Here is a 17,913-nt window from a genome sequence, read left to right as displayed (position 1 = left end):
GAATAACCGAGGCTGTGATTCAAAGTGTGGTTATGTGCAGACTCAGCCTTAGATAGTTTTGCGACCCTCGACTTTATAACTATCCCCAACAAGAGACCGAAGAAGATTACCTAATGATCGGTTGGTTACTTCCGTCTGTCCATCAAAATGGGGATGATGTGCTCATATCCAATGGAGTGCCCAATAATTTCCATAAAGATCACCCAAAATGACTAAGGAATCGAGTGTCGCAATCAGAAACAATTGACAAGGGCAAACCATGTAGACGATACACTTTCGAAAGAATAAAATTGTGACACTGACTGCATCCATAGTTTTCTAGCAAGCAATGAAGTGAACCATCTTTGAAAATCTATCAACAACCACAAAAATCGAGTCATGCTCATGCTGAGTTTGTGGCTATAACCAGATGAAATCCATACTAATGGAAGAGGAAGATAAAGAACCACATTTGATATGTTTTCTTTGGCTTGTTGACATACGTGACTTCTCTCTACAAAGCGCTCAATGTCTTTGCGTAATGTCGGCCAAAATTAAGAAGTAGAAACCAAATGCAGTGTGCGATGTCTACCCACATTGTCTTATGTATGTATCTCTCGTAGGATTTGTCACCATAGACTACATTCTGGGACACACAAACAAAGACATTTAAAGAAGAATTCTTCGTGAAGTACATACTAGCGAGACAACCCCTATCCTGCCTCCGTATAAACCCGACCAAATAAAGGATCCGTCGGGTACAACTCTCCTAAAGATGCAACCCGAGAACCTTAGTGTGCATGGTGGTGAGCAACCCATGTCGTCTACTGAGATCATCCGCTTCATGATTAGGTTTCCCTGATTGGTTCTTGAAAGACGTCGTTAAATTTTATGAGCACATATGCTAAAGACGGAGATGCTGATATTGTGATAATACTTTGAGGATTTGTCGAAATGAGAGCAAAAGCGATGCCCTCAAAACGTAATTCTGCAACAAACATTGAGTAGGAGCATAACAACGTTAAAGGTTTCATTGATGGAATACGTGTGGAAGGTGCTATTGGTGCTGGTGAAGTAGGTGTGTCCTAAATGGTACAAGAACTATATTATGAGTCTCACAATTGAAGCTATAAGTATTCTTGGCTCAATCATGAACAATTTTTTCGATCAAATTCCCATGGATATCGAAGAACAGGATGGAAAATATCAGCTGGTTCAATATCACAGTATATGTTATCCTTGTAGTGTTGTCCGATGGAGAAAGTGAATTTTTCACGTTGTGTAATGTGAATGGTTGCTGTATCGTTGAGACATCCAAGAGTATAAGGTGTCAATGTTTTTTGAGAGAAATGCCTAGTTTATCCACAGCTTCCTCGGAGATGACGTTATGACGACTTCTTGATTCGATGACAAAGCTGCAAACTCAGTCATGAATGGTGCAAGTGGACCGAAAACTATTGGTATGAAGCCATTGTTTGTCTAGGCATTGAGGACCCATGCTCGAATGCCGAACCACAAGCGAGTGGCCTTTGTTTGCCATCGTTTGCTCTCCCGTGTCATCTTCTTGTGCGTCTTCTTCTCCGTAACAATCATAAATAGGCAGTTGTTCTTCTGTGTTACCCTCAGATATCAAACCATGACGTGTCTGGTTGTGACAAGAAGTTTGTAAATGACCTGGTTCTCCACAAGTATAACAACGTAAGGCTGGCAGTTGAGTTGAGCGACATAGAGTTTGATCCTCTGTTGGAGCCGTGTTGCGAGTCGTGCTTGGTTGTTCATCCAGTTCTTTTGTCGTTGTGGGTACCGTAGTTTTTTTTTATGTAGGATGGGAACGAGATGACTGGTTACCCCAAGTTGAAGAACGTTGTTGTTGTTCGAAAGTGGATGCACGACGATGAGCTTCAGAGATGGTTGATGGATCGAATTGTGAAAGGGCGGTTTGGATTTAAGGACGCAGGCCCCCCGATGATTTGCGACACAGGCTGTTCAGCACTATCAGAGATGTCGGTTCGAGTGAAGAGAAGAGAGAACTCCTCAGCGTATTCGTCTACGGTGTGTGAGCCTTGGCATAGATTATGTAGTTTGTTATACGTGGTTCTTTCATCGTTGTGTGGTAAGAAAGTTGACATAAGATGCTTTTGTAGTTTCGACCACACCATGAGAGGTGGTTTTCCAGTTCGATAGCGTGTTCTCTTGACTTGTTTCCCCCAACATGCAGCATGGACATGAAATTTCATAGCGTCGAGAGAAACACGTTTTTCTTTCGTTACTTGTTTGAATTCTAATAACTCATCCACTGTTGCAATCCAAAAAAGCTTATCCATGTGGTCCACCATGGAACTCCGGTATTTGAATTTAAACAATGATTCCAATCATAGGTCTGGGTGACGATCATGGTCTCTATCCTCGGCATGATGATTGTGATGGCGTTGTGCACCATGACGACCACATATAGGAAAAGGATTGGAATGTACTGATCTGTCCTCCTCCATGTCATAATTATTGAATAAGGGGTTTTGACATGCAAGTCGCTGGCTGAACATATCGCCCATCTCCATTATTGACGCATGAATCGTAATTTGTATATGTTCTTGCATCGCCAACAAAGCTTGTTGGAATACCGTGAAATCCATAGCCTCACAAGGAGTGTTAGCTTTCTGTTTTGGCGGCATTGTTGATTAAGATTTCCAAGAACGTTCAGCTGATAGAGAACAAAAGCTTAATTTGATAAGAAATAGTAATGAAAACGATAAATCCTAGCACTGTTGATCCTCTCAACTTTAATAAGGTCTTTTGATTTTGGTGATACTCTAGACAAATCAACATAGGGTTTATAGTATTGCTCTAAGTCCTATAGAGCTCTTGATTGCAATTGTAAGTTTGATAAGTAATTATAAGGTGAATGTTTACAAAGACTAAAGCCACTATTTATACTAATCTAAATAGTTCTAATCCTAGTCTGTAAGGGATGTTTAATAATTATTTAGTTCTAAATTATTAGAGATGGGTACATTGGTTTAGTTTTGCATTCGGTTTGGATTTGGTTTGGTTAATTTGGATTTATAAAACTCAACCCAATCAAAACTAAAGTAGTTTTGGTTTGGGTTTAGTTTGGTTTGGTTTGATTCGATTTGGTTTAGTTAAATTTGGTTCATGTACTTTATTTTGGTTTGGTTTGGTTCAATGTAGTTCGGTTTGGTTATAAAATATGTTGGTATTAGTTTGATTAAAAAATAATCAACTTATTAAAAGTAGGGATGGAATGTAAACATTGTTAGCTAAAATAATCCATGACTAAAACAATGTATTCAAAAACTAAAAATATGAATTTATCTTTGGTATAAAATATGGTCTAACTAAAAAAACTATTCACTAAAATCTAAAGCTAGACAAAACCAAAAACCCAGTTTAACTATAAAAAACTTCCAGATGTCTCGTTTATGCTAATAAGAATAACATGTAACAAAACTTTAGATGCTTATAATTTCTAGGTTTTTTTAGTACAATCTTTAGATATTACGTATTAGGATTAAAATATATACAATAATAACATTTGCAGCATATTTGGAAACTTAAAAAAATATATAAGTTAAGAAAACAAGAAAAACGGAACTTTAACTAAAACATTTCATAAGATGTTATATATATATATATATATATATATATATATATATATATTATTTAAAACTTAACCAAACTATTTGGGTTGAGTAAAACATAAACCAATTGGGTTACGTAAGAATATGGTATGGTTTGGTTTATTTTTTTTTGCGTACCCCCTAGTTTTAATTAATAAAAGGAAAAATTACTAACTTAGAATACAGGTAAAGCCGAAAAATAAAAGCCTATAGTAATGGCGGTGAAGATGATGATGATGCGCTGAAGAGGGGACACGTAAGGGTCAAAGAGACGGTGACTACAAAGAAAAAGAAGAACCTCATATCAATATATTAACCATTAACTTTTCATATTTTCTAATTTTATTAAGTTATATCAGTTTTCGCCGAAACACACTTTTTTATGGGTAACGTGTTTTTTGAGAATCCACTGTTACAGTATTTTCATAAAATTTTATAAATATCAAATCTATATTATTTTTTTATCAACAATCTAAAATTTTAATTTATGCTAAATGGCAATTTATTATGAGTGACAATAACTTTTATAAATTAGAAATTGAAAACTATAATCTTATCAACAAATACTATAGTGGAACTTTTTTACTTCTTTTGCTAGTTTTCTTCCATTAATTTAAATTTGTTTACTAGTTATTGAAAACATGGGATACTTATTCAGTTATGCATCTGTTTGATTAGTCAGGTGTATATATTAGTCATATGTATATATTTATCTTTCGGGTAAGTTTTTGAGTTATTATGTTTTATTTAACAATTACATAGGTCACTAATTCTTTTAAGTTATTCAGCAGCTATATTCTGTTAGATTCTTCTGTTACGATGCATTTTTAATTACTTACTCATATTCCATAATTTCGTACAGCCAAATTCAGCTGATACTATTTAGATCTATGTTTTTTTATTCGAGTGGCTTTGAATAATTCAAAAAGGTATATCAATATTGGGATAATACCCAAAGGTCCACGTAAAGCCGTCAGCAATTTTAAATAGTTTGTAAAACGACAGAAGAAAGTATAAAATAATTATAAAAATGAAAATCGTGGTCATTAAGAAATCATTAATCAAAACCATCAAGAATCTTTGAGTTTTTTTCTTCTTCAAGAACGCGATGAACGACCGCAAAACCCTACTCCAAAGAGAAATAGAAGAAGAGAATCGGGCAAGGAATCAGATCACCGTTTCGCCTACAAAGTCTCAAATCGTAGTCACAAACGCAAACGCAGCTTCAACTGGTCCGTCAGAGGTCGCTTTTAACGTTTGCTGCTTATGTGTCTATTGTCCTCTTTGCGTTCTGTGGTGCTGCATCAAGCAGCCTTGTACAATCGGATGGCGAGCCATCCTAAAGGCTAGAGGCCAGTTAAGCCGCTGCACCAGCTGTGGCAGAAGCTATAGTAGGAGGGTTAAAGCCGCAGATTATTCATCGTTTTCGGATATTGATTCAGATGATGTGAGTTGCAAAGCACATAATTGCTCAAAACGAAACGGCCGATTATAAGAATTATGTTGACTTTCATATATTCACAAACTTTCCTCATGCTCTCTTTTCTAATCTGCGACGTAATCGTCATTAACGCAGACGCAAACGCTAGAGTTGACTTCTTAATGATGAGTTAATGGAAAGTCTTGCGATTAAAGTCTATACTATTATGATAATATGGAGTTTAAAAGTTTTGTTGTGATATACCAAATATGTATTAGTATATATTATTACTGTGTGAGGGATAAACTTATCTTCAAGGAATAAAGTTGTGTTTGTTTTGCTCAAAAAAAAGTTGTGTTTGGTTTGCTCAAAAACAAAAACAAAAGTTGTGTTTGATTATCACGAGTAAGGAATAAAGTTAAGATGTTGTGCCTTTTTCTGTTATTATAAATTCTAAAACTCATAACAAGTATTTAAACGATGATTTGAGAAAATAAAAAAAAATTGAAAGGAATCTAGATTGAACAAAAACAAAATCAAATTCGAGTTAATAAACTAAAATTATAATTAATTGCTCCTAGACAAATGATGTGGTTAGGTTATAAGATTTTGAAAAACTCGAAAATATCCTGTTTTTGATCCTCCCTGATTGCTTAAACAGCTCGACATCTCCTTAGGATATCTCACAAATCTCACAATACATACTTCACTGGATTTCTGCTTATTTGAAAACCGCAATGAACTTTCTTGATTTGTTCTTGTTAATTGAATCTTCGACGTTAACTCAGCAATTCTCAGCTAACAGCTCGATGGGTTATACTGGGTTCGTGGTGAAGACAAGCCATTTCCCAGCGCAAAATATTTGGCACAACTAGTTTTGGTTATAGCTCATCTACTCGCCGAATTGGTGTCAAATCCAATTCCAACTATTTTTTTGAACAAATAAAAATAAAGAAATACTACTAATGACATAAAGTGTTAACAATAATCACAAAGTCTAATTTTGTATAGATAGTGTAGGAAGCCGGAAAATCAAATTGAAAAAAACGATAAGATACAAAGAGACGGTAAGGAACTGGACAAGAAAACGAGACGATATGTAAACCTTTTTGTAAAGATCACACTGAGTTGAGATATCATGTCTTTCCTTAACTATTTTCTCTGTAGTAAGACATGCCATAGCAAATAACGACTCTTAGGATAAAACCATGAAAGACGATTCACGCATTACTAGTAAATATTTATGTGAACAAAAAAAACTATGAAATAGTCTCGACTTACATTGGAAGATTTTTGTTGGTTTTTCGATGTGAAAGTACCGACTAATTGAGAATAGTCGAGTTTATTTAAAGAGAATGAGGTGAGCCAGTTCCTCTAACAGTTGTTGTATGTGGAGGAAATCACGCGAAAATCGGAGGTTGGCGTTTCAAAAATTCTTCTCGAATATCCTCTCTTCTCATTTAAAAATATCTTGGACGAACAGATGAAATTTGTGTTGTTTTGGGATGAACCACATGTCATTTAGAAATGAATTGCATGATGTATTATTCTAAATGGGCCAAAAAGATGAAAGTAATTTGGTAAAAAAAAAACCTTACTTGGCATGTGGCCCTTCACCAAGACCCAAGCTCACCCCAACGCCGAGCCGAGCCAGCCATATAACGGCAGCACGTACATGAGGAGCCAAGCCCAGCCACCATGTGAGCATTTGAACAATGATAGGAGTGTAGACATATTTATACAACTCACTCATGTATGTTGTGGTCGATGTGGGACAAATTGTTTTTGTCACTTAAAACAAATTTCTTAGTGTTTCAAGTCACACTAATTAAGATACCAACTTATTTGCATCATTTCTCATTCAAATAAAATATGTTTTTGACGTTTGACTATACCAGATTGTAGTACACATTACAAGCTTTACCATGACCTGATAATCTGATCACGTTGGCCACCGGTTTGGACGGAAAAGTAAAAAACTCATATGTCAAAAACAGTATTCCAACAATCTCCTACATGAATAGAAATGAATCTAAACATATAAAAGCACGATATACTATAGTTAATAAACTCATACTAATCCTAACTAGACAAACAAGCTTATCGAGAGTGTTTGCAAAAAATTCAATGTGTTTGAGCTGGTGACATGTTTAAGCCAAGAACCACTCATTGTTAACATATGTCGGGTTTACTTTAGCAAGAGGTGAAAATGATGCCTTAAAGCACCCAGTGTTTTATGTAGACCGAGACAACATGCCACAACTTCATTTTCTCGTAAAATTAGTTCTATATTGTGTTCATTGTGGCCATGAACTATTCATGGTTTTCATGAGTGAAATTTATAAATATAGCATTAATTCTCTTAGAAACACCCCATTTCACGCTCATTAGGTGATTGACTATAAAAAGTATTGAGTAATACTCCGCTTTATAAGTTATGAAATCATTAAAAGATAAAGCTTATCCTTCTCACATTTAATAGCACGTTTGTGGTCTCTGAGTGCTCTCAGTAGATTCTTTTTTATTTTGTTTCCCTTTGAACCTACATCTTGGGATCTCTAGTCATGATAGGTAGGGTTGCCATGAAGCATCCTCATTTGTCATAGGTTTTAAACCCATTCATTTTGATGATTTAGCAACAACATCTTGTGGAAAATTTTAGCATATAGATCCACTAGGTTGTTAGCTGATTTGATGTTACTATATTGTGATTACACCATTAATGTTTAAAATAAGTTTTCTAATGGTTTTATGTCGTCTTCTGATGTGACGAGAGATTCACCATTGTAGAGATTATTCTGAGCCCGAGCTTTAGACGATTGAGTATTACTATATATTTGTATACATGGCATAGATTTCTCCTACATAGGAATATCTTCCAAACAGTTTCTAAGCCATTCAGCTATTTTGTCTTGGGCTATGAACTCAGATTTCATGGTGGATCTTGGTAACACTGTTTTTTGGTTAAATTCCACGATATTGCTGCCCCTCCTAGTGTAAAAACATATGCACTTGTGGGTTTTGGGTTTTTAGAATTTGATATCCAATTAGTATCACTGTATCCTTCTAAAATTGCAGGTTCTTTACCATAGTGCATCCCATAAATTTTGTTATAGCGCAAGTAATTGAGTATTCTCGTTATAACTTTTTAGTGTTTATGACATGGATTACTTGTATATCGACTCAGAACGTTTAGTGTGTGCGCTAAATCTGGTCTGGTACAATTATTCTAGTACATTAGACTTCCAATCACACATACTTACTCATTTTGTGGTACCGCTTCTCCTGATTTTTGTCAATTGAAGTTCAGGATCTAACTGGATTTTTTCATGCCATTAGAGTAATTTTTAAATATCTATAATATCGTTGAGCATAATAGGATTGGGATATGATAATTTCGCTTGATTTTTTGTGATTTTAATTCCGAGAATAAACATCTACTAATCCCATATCTTTTATGTCAAATTTTCCTTTGATCATTTTCTTTATTTTATTGATTATGTCTTTATTGTTTCCAATTACGAGCATATCATCAACATATAAGCATAGCAAACCTACTCATTTTGGTGTTTTATAGTATATGCATTTCTCGCATTCATTAATTTTAAAACAATTTCACATCATTGTGTTGTCAATTTTATGTGTTTTTCTGTTTAGGAGCTTGTTTGAGCAAATAAAATGACTTTACAAGTCGGAAATGACAAAACCCTAAGGTTGTTTCATGTAAATCTCATCTTCTAAATCACCATTTAGAAAGACGGCTTTTACATCCATTTGATGCATTTCTAGATTTCTTAATGTTATATCATCAGCCTTATTGATGTTATTCTCTTTACCGGAGAATAAGTGTCAAAATATTATGGGTCATCTTTTTGTCGGAATCCTTAAATTACAAGCATGGCTTTGTATTTACCAATTGTTCCATCAGAGTTCAGTTTTTGTTTGAAAATTCATCTAATCCCTAATGTTTTTCATCCTGGTTGTAAATTGGTTACATACCATGTATAAGTTTGCATAATAATATTGAATTTATTTTTGACTGCTTCATTCCAAAACATGGCTTCTGCCAAAGTTCGTGAATCATTTTTTACTAAAATTACCATCAAAAAAATCTTCACCAAAAGATTTTTTCTTTCGAGCTCTTTTGCGCCTTCTAAGTTCATCTTGTGTTTAATTTTCTGAAATATCAAAATATCGACGTTTTTTCCAATTTTTGAGACATTTTCGTCGTCTCTTTCTTCTCGACATTTTTTTCAAAAAAATTTTCTTGCACGGAAAAATATTCTCGAAGAAAGATGCATGATTTGATGATTGTATGAATGTCGGATATTTGAGATTTATGTTATGTGCATACCCAATCAAGATGGAATCCATTGTTTTAGGTCTAATAGTGACCTTCTTAGGAGGCGGTACAATAAATTTTGCCAAGCACCCCCACACTTTAAGGTATTTATACAAAGGTAAATTACATTTCCATAATCCATATGGTAAATTTTGTGATATTTTGTTCAGGATATAATTAGTTGTAAGCATCAATGCCCCCCCCCCCCCCCCCCCCACATGTTCTAGGGTAACCCAGATTCCTACAACATTGCATTCATCATTTCTTTTAAAGTTCAATTTTTGCATTTAGAAACTCCATTACATTCTAGTGAATAAGGATTTGTAGTTTGATGGACAATTCCATGTTCTTTACATAATTCATCGAAATGACCATCATACTCACCTCCTCTTTTGCTTCTAACTATCTTTATAGTTGTTTTAACCTGATTTCAACCTCGAAGAGCTTAAATTCCTTGAATATATCTAAGTTTTCATATTTGCTACGTAATAAATATACATAACAATATTTTGTGCAGTTATCTTCGAAGATCACAAAGTATGTTTTCTCAACTTTAGTTTGTGTGTATTTTAAATCACGTAAATCAGTTTGAATTAAACCTAGAGGTTCGTTGGTTCTTTCAAGGTGATGGCATTTTGTGAGCTTACCATGCACACATATTTCACATTTTCATTACTTGTTTTGTATTTTGGGATTATATTTAGATTCATTAATCTTTGTATCTAGTTGTAGTTCAGATGGCCTAAGAATTCATGCCATATATTAAAAGACTTAATCAAATAAGCATATGGCTTCTTCTTATTCATTGAAACTTTTGGAGCTACAACTTTCAGAAGGATTGTCATTACATTCATCTTGACCACTCCATCCTTAACATACCCCTTACCCAAGTAAACTTCATTCTTCCTAAAAACAAGCTTGTCAGCCCCAAGAGTCATGGCCAACACACAACAATCTGTCATCATCGATTTCCAGCTAAAATCTATCATTGATAATCAAGGTAATTTTAATGACTCAACGACTGAGAGCATGGAATTTATGTTAACATATCATGACATTCATCACCCTGACTCAAGATTCCTTATTCAAGAGACTAACCAATTTGTGATGAATTTACTAAGAGAGAAGGACAATATCTTAGCTAATGATCTTCAAGTTACTCTAACCATCAGAGACTACAATCAAAACGCTACTGTAAGACTTGACGTTGATCTAATCATCACGGACCAAGAGGGAACTAATAGGCCTCCAACTACAAAAGAGGAAAACGATATATGCACTATCTGCTTCGAGAATTACAACTATGTGAACAATATTTGCTCTCGTACATGCGGCCATAATTTCCATTTCCTTTGCATTGATCAATGGCTTCGTACAAATATAAGTTGTCAACTGTGTAGGGAAAGTAATCTATGAGTCCATCTTAGATACTATTAATAAGGAAGGTTATCATGTTTTAACCTCCAATATCATTTCAGTACTATTTTCAACTTCAGTTATAAACATCAAACAAAATAAAAACATATATTTCCTCACAAATAAATATTTATCCCTAACCATTCCGTTCGACCCTGAATCTCATATACATTACAACTAACATAATATATATACAACATAATTTTAGAATCAAAATTACACTAATAAACACGTACTAGATTCGGACCCGCCTGAACGGGCGGGATTTTATTCATAAAACTTAAATTGTCCGTAAAAAAATATATTAAATGTTATCTCTTTTGATCATAATCTTGTATAAAATATTTGATGTGTTGTAATTTTTGAATAAGTTTTTATAATTTGGTTGATTTGTTTAATATGCTATGAAAAGACACATTTTATATAAATTGTTGATTACATATTTAGAAATTTTGAAGTAATTTTTCAGTTATATTAGAAATTCTGAAGTAATATGAAATATAGTTGATATTTATTAAATATTTAAATAAAATGTACATGTATTTTTGTGAAATTTATTTTTATTTGCAACACATTATGAAAGTAATAAAGTAAGTTAATTTGAAGTGATACGAATGTATGTCATTTGCCAAACCAATACCCATTTTTGCAAACCAATCGTGTGTGGGAGAAAAATCAAATATATGATTTAGTTAGATTTCATTAGGTAGATTATAATTTATATATTAAAATATATATCACACACAAATAGATGTTAGGTACAACATAATATTTATGTTTTAATAAAAGAGATGAATAGGTCCAAATTTAAATGACAAGCTTTAAACAGTAGATAAAAAATAGGACTCTATTTTAATAGATTAGATTTTTTTTTTTGTCTCCATTAAATTATTTTTTGTATAATTTGCAAAATTCTTAAAATCAGATTTTATTTCATTTCCCTTACATTATTTAAGAATAAAATACTAACAACTAACTCATTAGACACTAACCAACCCCATAAACCCCAGCTTTTGAACATAAAAGTGCTAATAACGCTAATGGTCGATAAAATCATAACGAAGATAAGATATGAAAATATCAACACATATGAATTTGCCTATTATTCTTATATTAACCTAATTAAACTGTGTGACTTCCAATGTTTCATTCATTGCCATTATAGTTAAGCAAAAAAAAACAAATGTAAAAAAAAAAAACGACAAAGTCTCGTACACAAAAAAACTACACAATTCATCAACAACGTATCCGACTCTGCGCTTGCACGGAAGCTATGCTCCTAGTTTAAATAGTTATAGAGTTCAAGTATGAATTTGCACTTACTTTTTGGGTCTAAAAAACAAGACCGAAATTGTACAGGTCAAAATTCGCTATTTTCCCTAACTTGAGCACCGCAAAGTAGAAAAGGGGGAAAACAATAGAAATAGCAACAAAGCTTCAAGCGGCCGATCCTTAGAATCTCAAACATAAAGGCACGCAATAATAATGATTGATAATCGTTACCCGACTCACCAATCATCCGGAGTGATGATCTTAGACCACCTCCAACGGAGGCTTTTAGAGGTGGTTCTTAAAAAAATGAAAAAAAGGGAAAAATCAAGAGAAACGGTGTCTAACTAAGGGGTTTTGGAACCGCTAAGCACCCCACACGTGCCCTCTTTGTATTGGTCGTCTCTCTCTCTTCATCGATGGTTTTATTTTTCTGTCTCAGATCCACAGTTCCGAATGATCTCAAATCTTCTCGCCGTGAACAACACCGTGCTGAAGTAAGTGTGATTGATTGCTTGAGATTTTAATCTGAGATTCTGTCATTGGAATGAATCTTAAGTATACATTATCGTTTTAGCTGCTAAGGTTTGAAGATGAAGAGGTTGAAGAGAGCTATCAAAGGCTGAGGGAAAAAGAGAGAAGCCATGCGTATCTGCGTAACTGTGCTAAGGCTTACTGCTCTACGATGGACTATACTGATCTCATCCCCCGTCTACGCTTGATCATGGCAATGGATTGTGCAGGTAAATATTATCATCATGTTCTTATATGCATTTGGCTATCTATTTAGTGAACTCGAAGCTTAGAAATATATATCAGTGGAGAAGATGTCAAATGGAAATCGCAGTTTCTAGATCGTTTTAGGATAGTTATTGATGTTAGGAACGAATATTTTGAGATCTTGTTGCTGGCTTGTATGAAATCTATCTATAGCTTATCTCAGAATTGAATATTTTGAGATCTATTTGCTCGCTTGTATGAAATCTCGTTGGAATTGAAATTTGGTTTTGATGATGAGGTTGGCTTATTATCTCCAGCAAGGTCAGTTAGATCTCGTGTCTCTTTTTGTCTTTGTCTAGATGGATAGTTAGTATGAACATATGCTTGTTACTTCCCTTGATATCACTCTTTATTTAGAATCTCATGTTTTAAGCGAATCAGATATTGGTTTAGTGATATTTACACCGGAGATACATGTTCTCTGTTGAATTGCTTCTTTGATTATGATTGACACTGGAGATACATGGTTTTGTTGGTTTACTATTGTCTGATCCTAGACTTTATCTCTGTTCTTAAAATGATTCTTGTTAAAACTACTACGGACCAATAATCAGTGTGTTGCTAGTCTCTTCGTGGTCGTATCGTTTGGTTTCTCTTTGTGTGTTAGATTTGGTTTCTCTTTATGTGTTAGATTCACATCTCTATGCCATGATCGAAAAATGTTGATCCTCTATGCCATGTTCAGTTTTTGCGTTACCTTTCATTGGTTTACATAAACATGTAACATGTGAGCCATGTTATGTTCTTGCAGGTGGAGCAAAGACATAAAGCTTGTGGAGTTGGACATAAAGCTTGTGGAGCAATCAAATGTCATTGATGTGCCTGGTTTGTCTTATAGAAACATCCCTTCTATTGCCTCAACTGCTATTGGAGAGATGGTAATTTCATTCACTCACTCCCATCTTTTGTTACCTCTTTGTTTTCTATTGTCTAACAACAATGGTTGCAGGCTATATCCAAAGGAAGACAGGGAAGAGAAGCACAAAACCTATTGAGGGTAACTCGGTTAATCTCCTTGTTCTGTTCTTAAAGGTGTTTCCTTTTTTTATTCAACTGTTCTAACAATATGATGATTTCTTTTGGCAGGTATATGGGGCGAATATTCGTCCGGCGAATATTCATCTTAAGGGAGTTGAAACAGATGTCTTAGTTACTGCATATGAACATATTCTCATCAAGTAAGTCTCACCAACGTTAACCTTGTTGTTGTTCAACATTGTCTTTGGGTCTCATGTGTTTTGTATATTGTGCATATGACATATTCTCATGTTTTTCTTTCATGGTTGTTTAAAAATTTTAATTATAAATTTGTATTTCTATTTTTAATATGTACTTATGTCATATTTGTTTAAATTTTATGAAATCCAATAATTTATAAGTTTTGTAAAATTTAAATTTAATAATTCAACTTCTAAAAAAAAAAAATTTAAGAACCTCAAAGGGATTCTTCCATTGGACTTTGACAAAACTAATTACATTAATAAGAGTTTTAAACTTCATAATACACAATTAACCATTAAAACTAATCATTAGAACCCAGGACTCTAAGCATTGGAATTGCTCTTAGTGCTTACAACAATGCATCTGGGCCTATTTTTAGGTATGTATATGAAAATGTGTAGAGTACGTTTTTTCGAACGACATAAAGTGTGTGATTGGTAAAATCTGAGCGTAAACCGGAAAAACTTTTTATCTTGGACCCACCACATTTGGAGTAAACATTTTTTTGTTATCACATGTTTTGTTTTTTTTCCAGCGATAATATTTCCACTCCATGAAACTAGGGAAAAAGTTTACTCTACTTTGGTGGGTCCATATACATTTTACTCTGCTTTTTATTACTCTGCAAAATGTGTAGAGTACAAGAAATCGTACAAAGTGGGGTATTCACACTGTCGCAAGGTATAATAATAAATTAATTTACAAGAAATCGTACAAAGAGGTGGCACTACAGTAAAGTTTAGTCCGTAGTGGTACACAACTTACAACAATTACCAGTTTTTTGACTTTTCACAGAAAACCTATTGAGTTAATGCACTCAAATTGTATATGTGTATGCTATTCATTATGAACACAACTGGAAACTATCAAACTACCAACAACATACACTAAAAAATATAGTCATCTTTAGAGTGATGTTCATTTCTGAACCGCACTCTTCTTCTGCATATTACTAACTTCATTTTGAAAATTTAGCTCACCGACATGTAAATGTTCATTTATTAAAAAAAAATGTTCATTTATCTTCCTTTTAATATATTACTGTATCAGTTTTTTTTTTTAAACTGTATCAATTTCTTTCTTTTTGCCGAAACTATTTTTCGTCGACTAACGTAATAAATAATGATAATAGCTTGCGCTTATTTCAAAATGAGAAGGTTTAAAACTGTAAATCATCTGGCTTTGATTTAAAACAGTTAAATCAGTGATTTTCTGTCGATTATGCTCACCTTGCATTTTGGACTCATTTTTCCAATCATCAATCAATATTTTGTAAGAATCAAAGATTTCAATTTTTTTGAAAGAATAGACATGTTAATATGTGAACCACAAACTGCAGGCCACGTGTGTGTATTTAATCGAAAGGGGTTGTGTCAAAGGACAATAATGCAGATATATGGAGACAAAAAACAGTTAGACAACATTGTCGACATAAATTAAAGGGTCAAAATCATACCCTCACTATATCTTAAATAAATAATGTTTTTTTCCTGGTAAAAAGTAAATAAATAATATGTTTGTCCTACAAGTTATACTTTTGGAAGGAGTGGGAGGGGTTAATTCATTTCAAGTGAAAATATTTTTTCATGGAAATATGTTTAATTATTTTGAATATATATATATATATATATATATAGATATATATATATATAAATAATTGTTTGTTTTAAATTAAACAGACAATATAAATTCTATAAAAAAAGAAAAAGAAGGGATTAATTAAAACTCAATGAGTGAACTTGTAAGTTTAGAATAGAAACTTATTTTGCAACTTTTTTTTATTATTAATTTGGGGTACCTAAGGTCCACACAAATTTCCAGTGAGAGGTGACGGTATATCCTCTTTCCGTGTATTTTTCTTTTTTTTGACAATAGAAAACTATTTTATTACTCAAACTTGAGATTGTTTGGATAGTCAGACCGGAATAGAACAACCAATAAAACATAAATTTCTATGGAAATTGGGTTTAAACAATGAATCAATATTCTATATTCGCGTAATCGCGTGGCCATATCATAAAGTGTAGAATTTTGTAAATTCTTTCTCAGAACATAACACATACGGTCATACTCATACCGAGCTTTATATATCTAGTAAAAATTATAATATCACAAGAACTCGTAAAAAAGGATGATCGATGTCACATGAATTACAAGATTTCTAAACAGTGCTCAACATTTCTTTTTAGTCACGTTTCATCAATGCACGAATTTGATTAAAGTATGAGCTAGCTAACATTTACAATGAAGTGAACGAAGTTTATTAACCAATAAATTAATTAACTAATTCTCCACATTTAGGTTTGATTACTTAATAAACAATTTTAACTATAATAATGATAAAAAAGGTAAATAGAAGAAAAAAAAAAAGCTAAGCCTTTACTTTCCTTATCTATAAATCGAAAGCACTCTCAATGGATATTGAACATACTGATTACTAAAAGCAGAACAACCACAAAGGTGTTTCAAAAAAAAGAACAACCACAAAGACAGAGAATCAAAGAAGAAGTAACATGGTAAAGGTGATGTGGGGTTCCAGTTTAGCTCTCGCCGTAGCGCTTCTCCTGGTGACGGTGGCAAACATTCCGGTGGCGGAGGGAGTGACATGCTCGCCGACGGAACTGACTTCATGTTCGCCGGCGTTTATGTCAGCTTCGCCGCCGTCAGCAACGTGCTGCGCCAAGCTGAGAGAGCAGAAGCCATGCCTTTGTGGATATCTGAGGAACCCTACCCTCAGCCAGTACGTTAACTCTCCAAACGCCAAGAAAGTTGCCAGCAGTTGCAATGTTGCAACCCCGAAATGTTAATCATGATTAATTAGTGACAAGTTTCGCTGATCATGAGTGCTTAATTACTAGTTAAAATGGGTCTGGTCTTCGACACTACTGTTTAGAATAATAGTGTGGTGGTGATTATGATGCTCATCATCATGCTTGAATGTTATGTTATGTCATGTTATGCTATGCATGTTATGTTATGTATGTTTCTATCTTATGAAACATTTTCCATAGTTATTTATGCTTACTACTGTCGAGACAGGCTTAAAATGCTTGATGACCAAATCAAAGTCCAAAAAATTTCAAATATAAATATTTAAAATTAAATAACTATTTGAGAAATTTCATTGTAAAATTAGATTGAATCATTTGTGAAATGTCATTTTTAGTTTTCTTACACGTGTAAAAATGTAAAAAACCTTAAAAAAACATAATTATTGTTGCAATTATAATTTGTAAAAATTTGTAAACAAAAATAATGTTCCCCTTAGAATATAAAGATCGAAATCTACTTAGATTTTAAATCTAATAAGGAAACAATGTGAGTATTGTAGCACAGTGGTAACTGGTAAGTAATGTATTATATCCGTCGGCCAGGGCTTGATTTCTAGCAAGTGCGACTTTTTTAAATTTCCTCCTTTACAAAACAACACTTATCTAGAGTCCAGAGTTCAGGTCTACAACACTTTCTAAGTGATTCACAATTTCACCAACGTATTGATCTGATAATGAGTAAATCAAAATAAATAGCTAACGATTTCTCAACATAGGGCAAGCAACATTTATATTATCGAAAACATATTCGAATAATTTAAAACAATATTCTTTAATTATCAAAAATCTGGAAAATATGGGAGATTGTTTAACAAAAAAATAAGTGAAATTGAAAAACTACAAATTCAAAAACAAATTACACAAACAGTCAAGGGAGCTCAATTCGAAAGCATTAGAAGACATTACTTAGAAAAAAAACATAACATATTCGTATACATTATTCTTTAATAAATCTATAATGTAGACCGAACTATTGTGTGAATTTATCAGTTGTGTGAATTTTTAGAATACTCGTCT

The 17,913-nt window shown here is 33.3% G+C and overlaps 2 protein-coding genes across 2 annotated transcripts; both read left to right on the top strand.

Annotated features, from left to right (window-relative positions):
- The first annotated feature begins 4,610 nt into the window (after window positions 1–4,610).
- On the top strand, window positions 4,611–5,471 carry LOC106423749. The gene has a single exon (XM_013864510.3). It carries the CDS (start codon window positions 4,726–4,728, stop codon window positions 5,110–5,112), a length of 387 nt encoding a protein of 128 aa, XP_013719964.1. The 5' UTR covers window positions 4,611–4,725; the 3' UTR covers window positions 5,113–5,471.
- An 11,009-nt stretch (window positions 5,472–16,480) lies between these two features.
- On the top strand, window positions 16,481–17,079 carry LOC106423777 (non-specific lipid-transfer protein 2). The gene has a single exon (XM_013864537.3). It carries the CDS (start codon window positions 16,579–16,581, stop codon window positions 16,870–16,872), a length of 294 nt encoding a protein of 97 aa, XP_013719991.1. The 5' UTR covers window positions 16,481–16,578; the 3' UTR covers window positions 16,873–17,079.
- Window positions 17,080–17,913: the final 834 nt, after the last annotated feature.

Source organism: Brassica napus, chromosome C8, assembly GCF_020379485.1.
Source record: "Brassica napus cultivar Da-Ae chromosome C8, Da-Ae, whole genome shotgun sequence".
In the NCBI taxonomy this organism is placed as follows: domain Eukaryota; kingdom Viridiplantae; phylum Streptophyta; class Magnoliopsida; order Brassicales; family Brassicaceae; genus Brassica; species Brassica napus.
The sequence above is the reverse complement of the archived record's forward strand: the minus strand, read 5'-3'. Positions and strand labels throughout refer to the sequence as shown.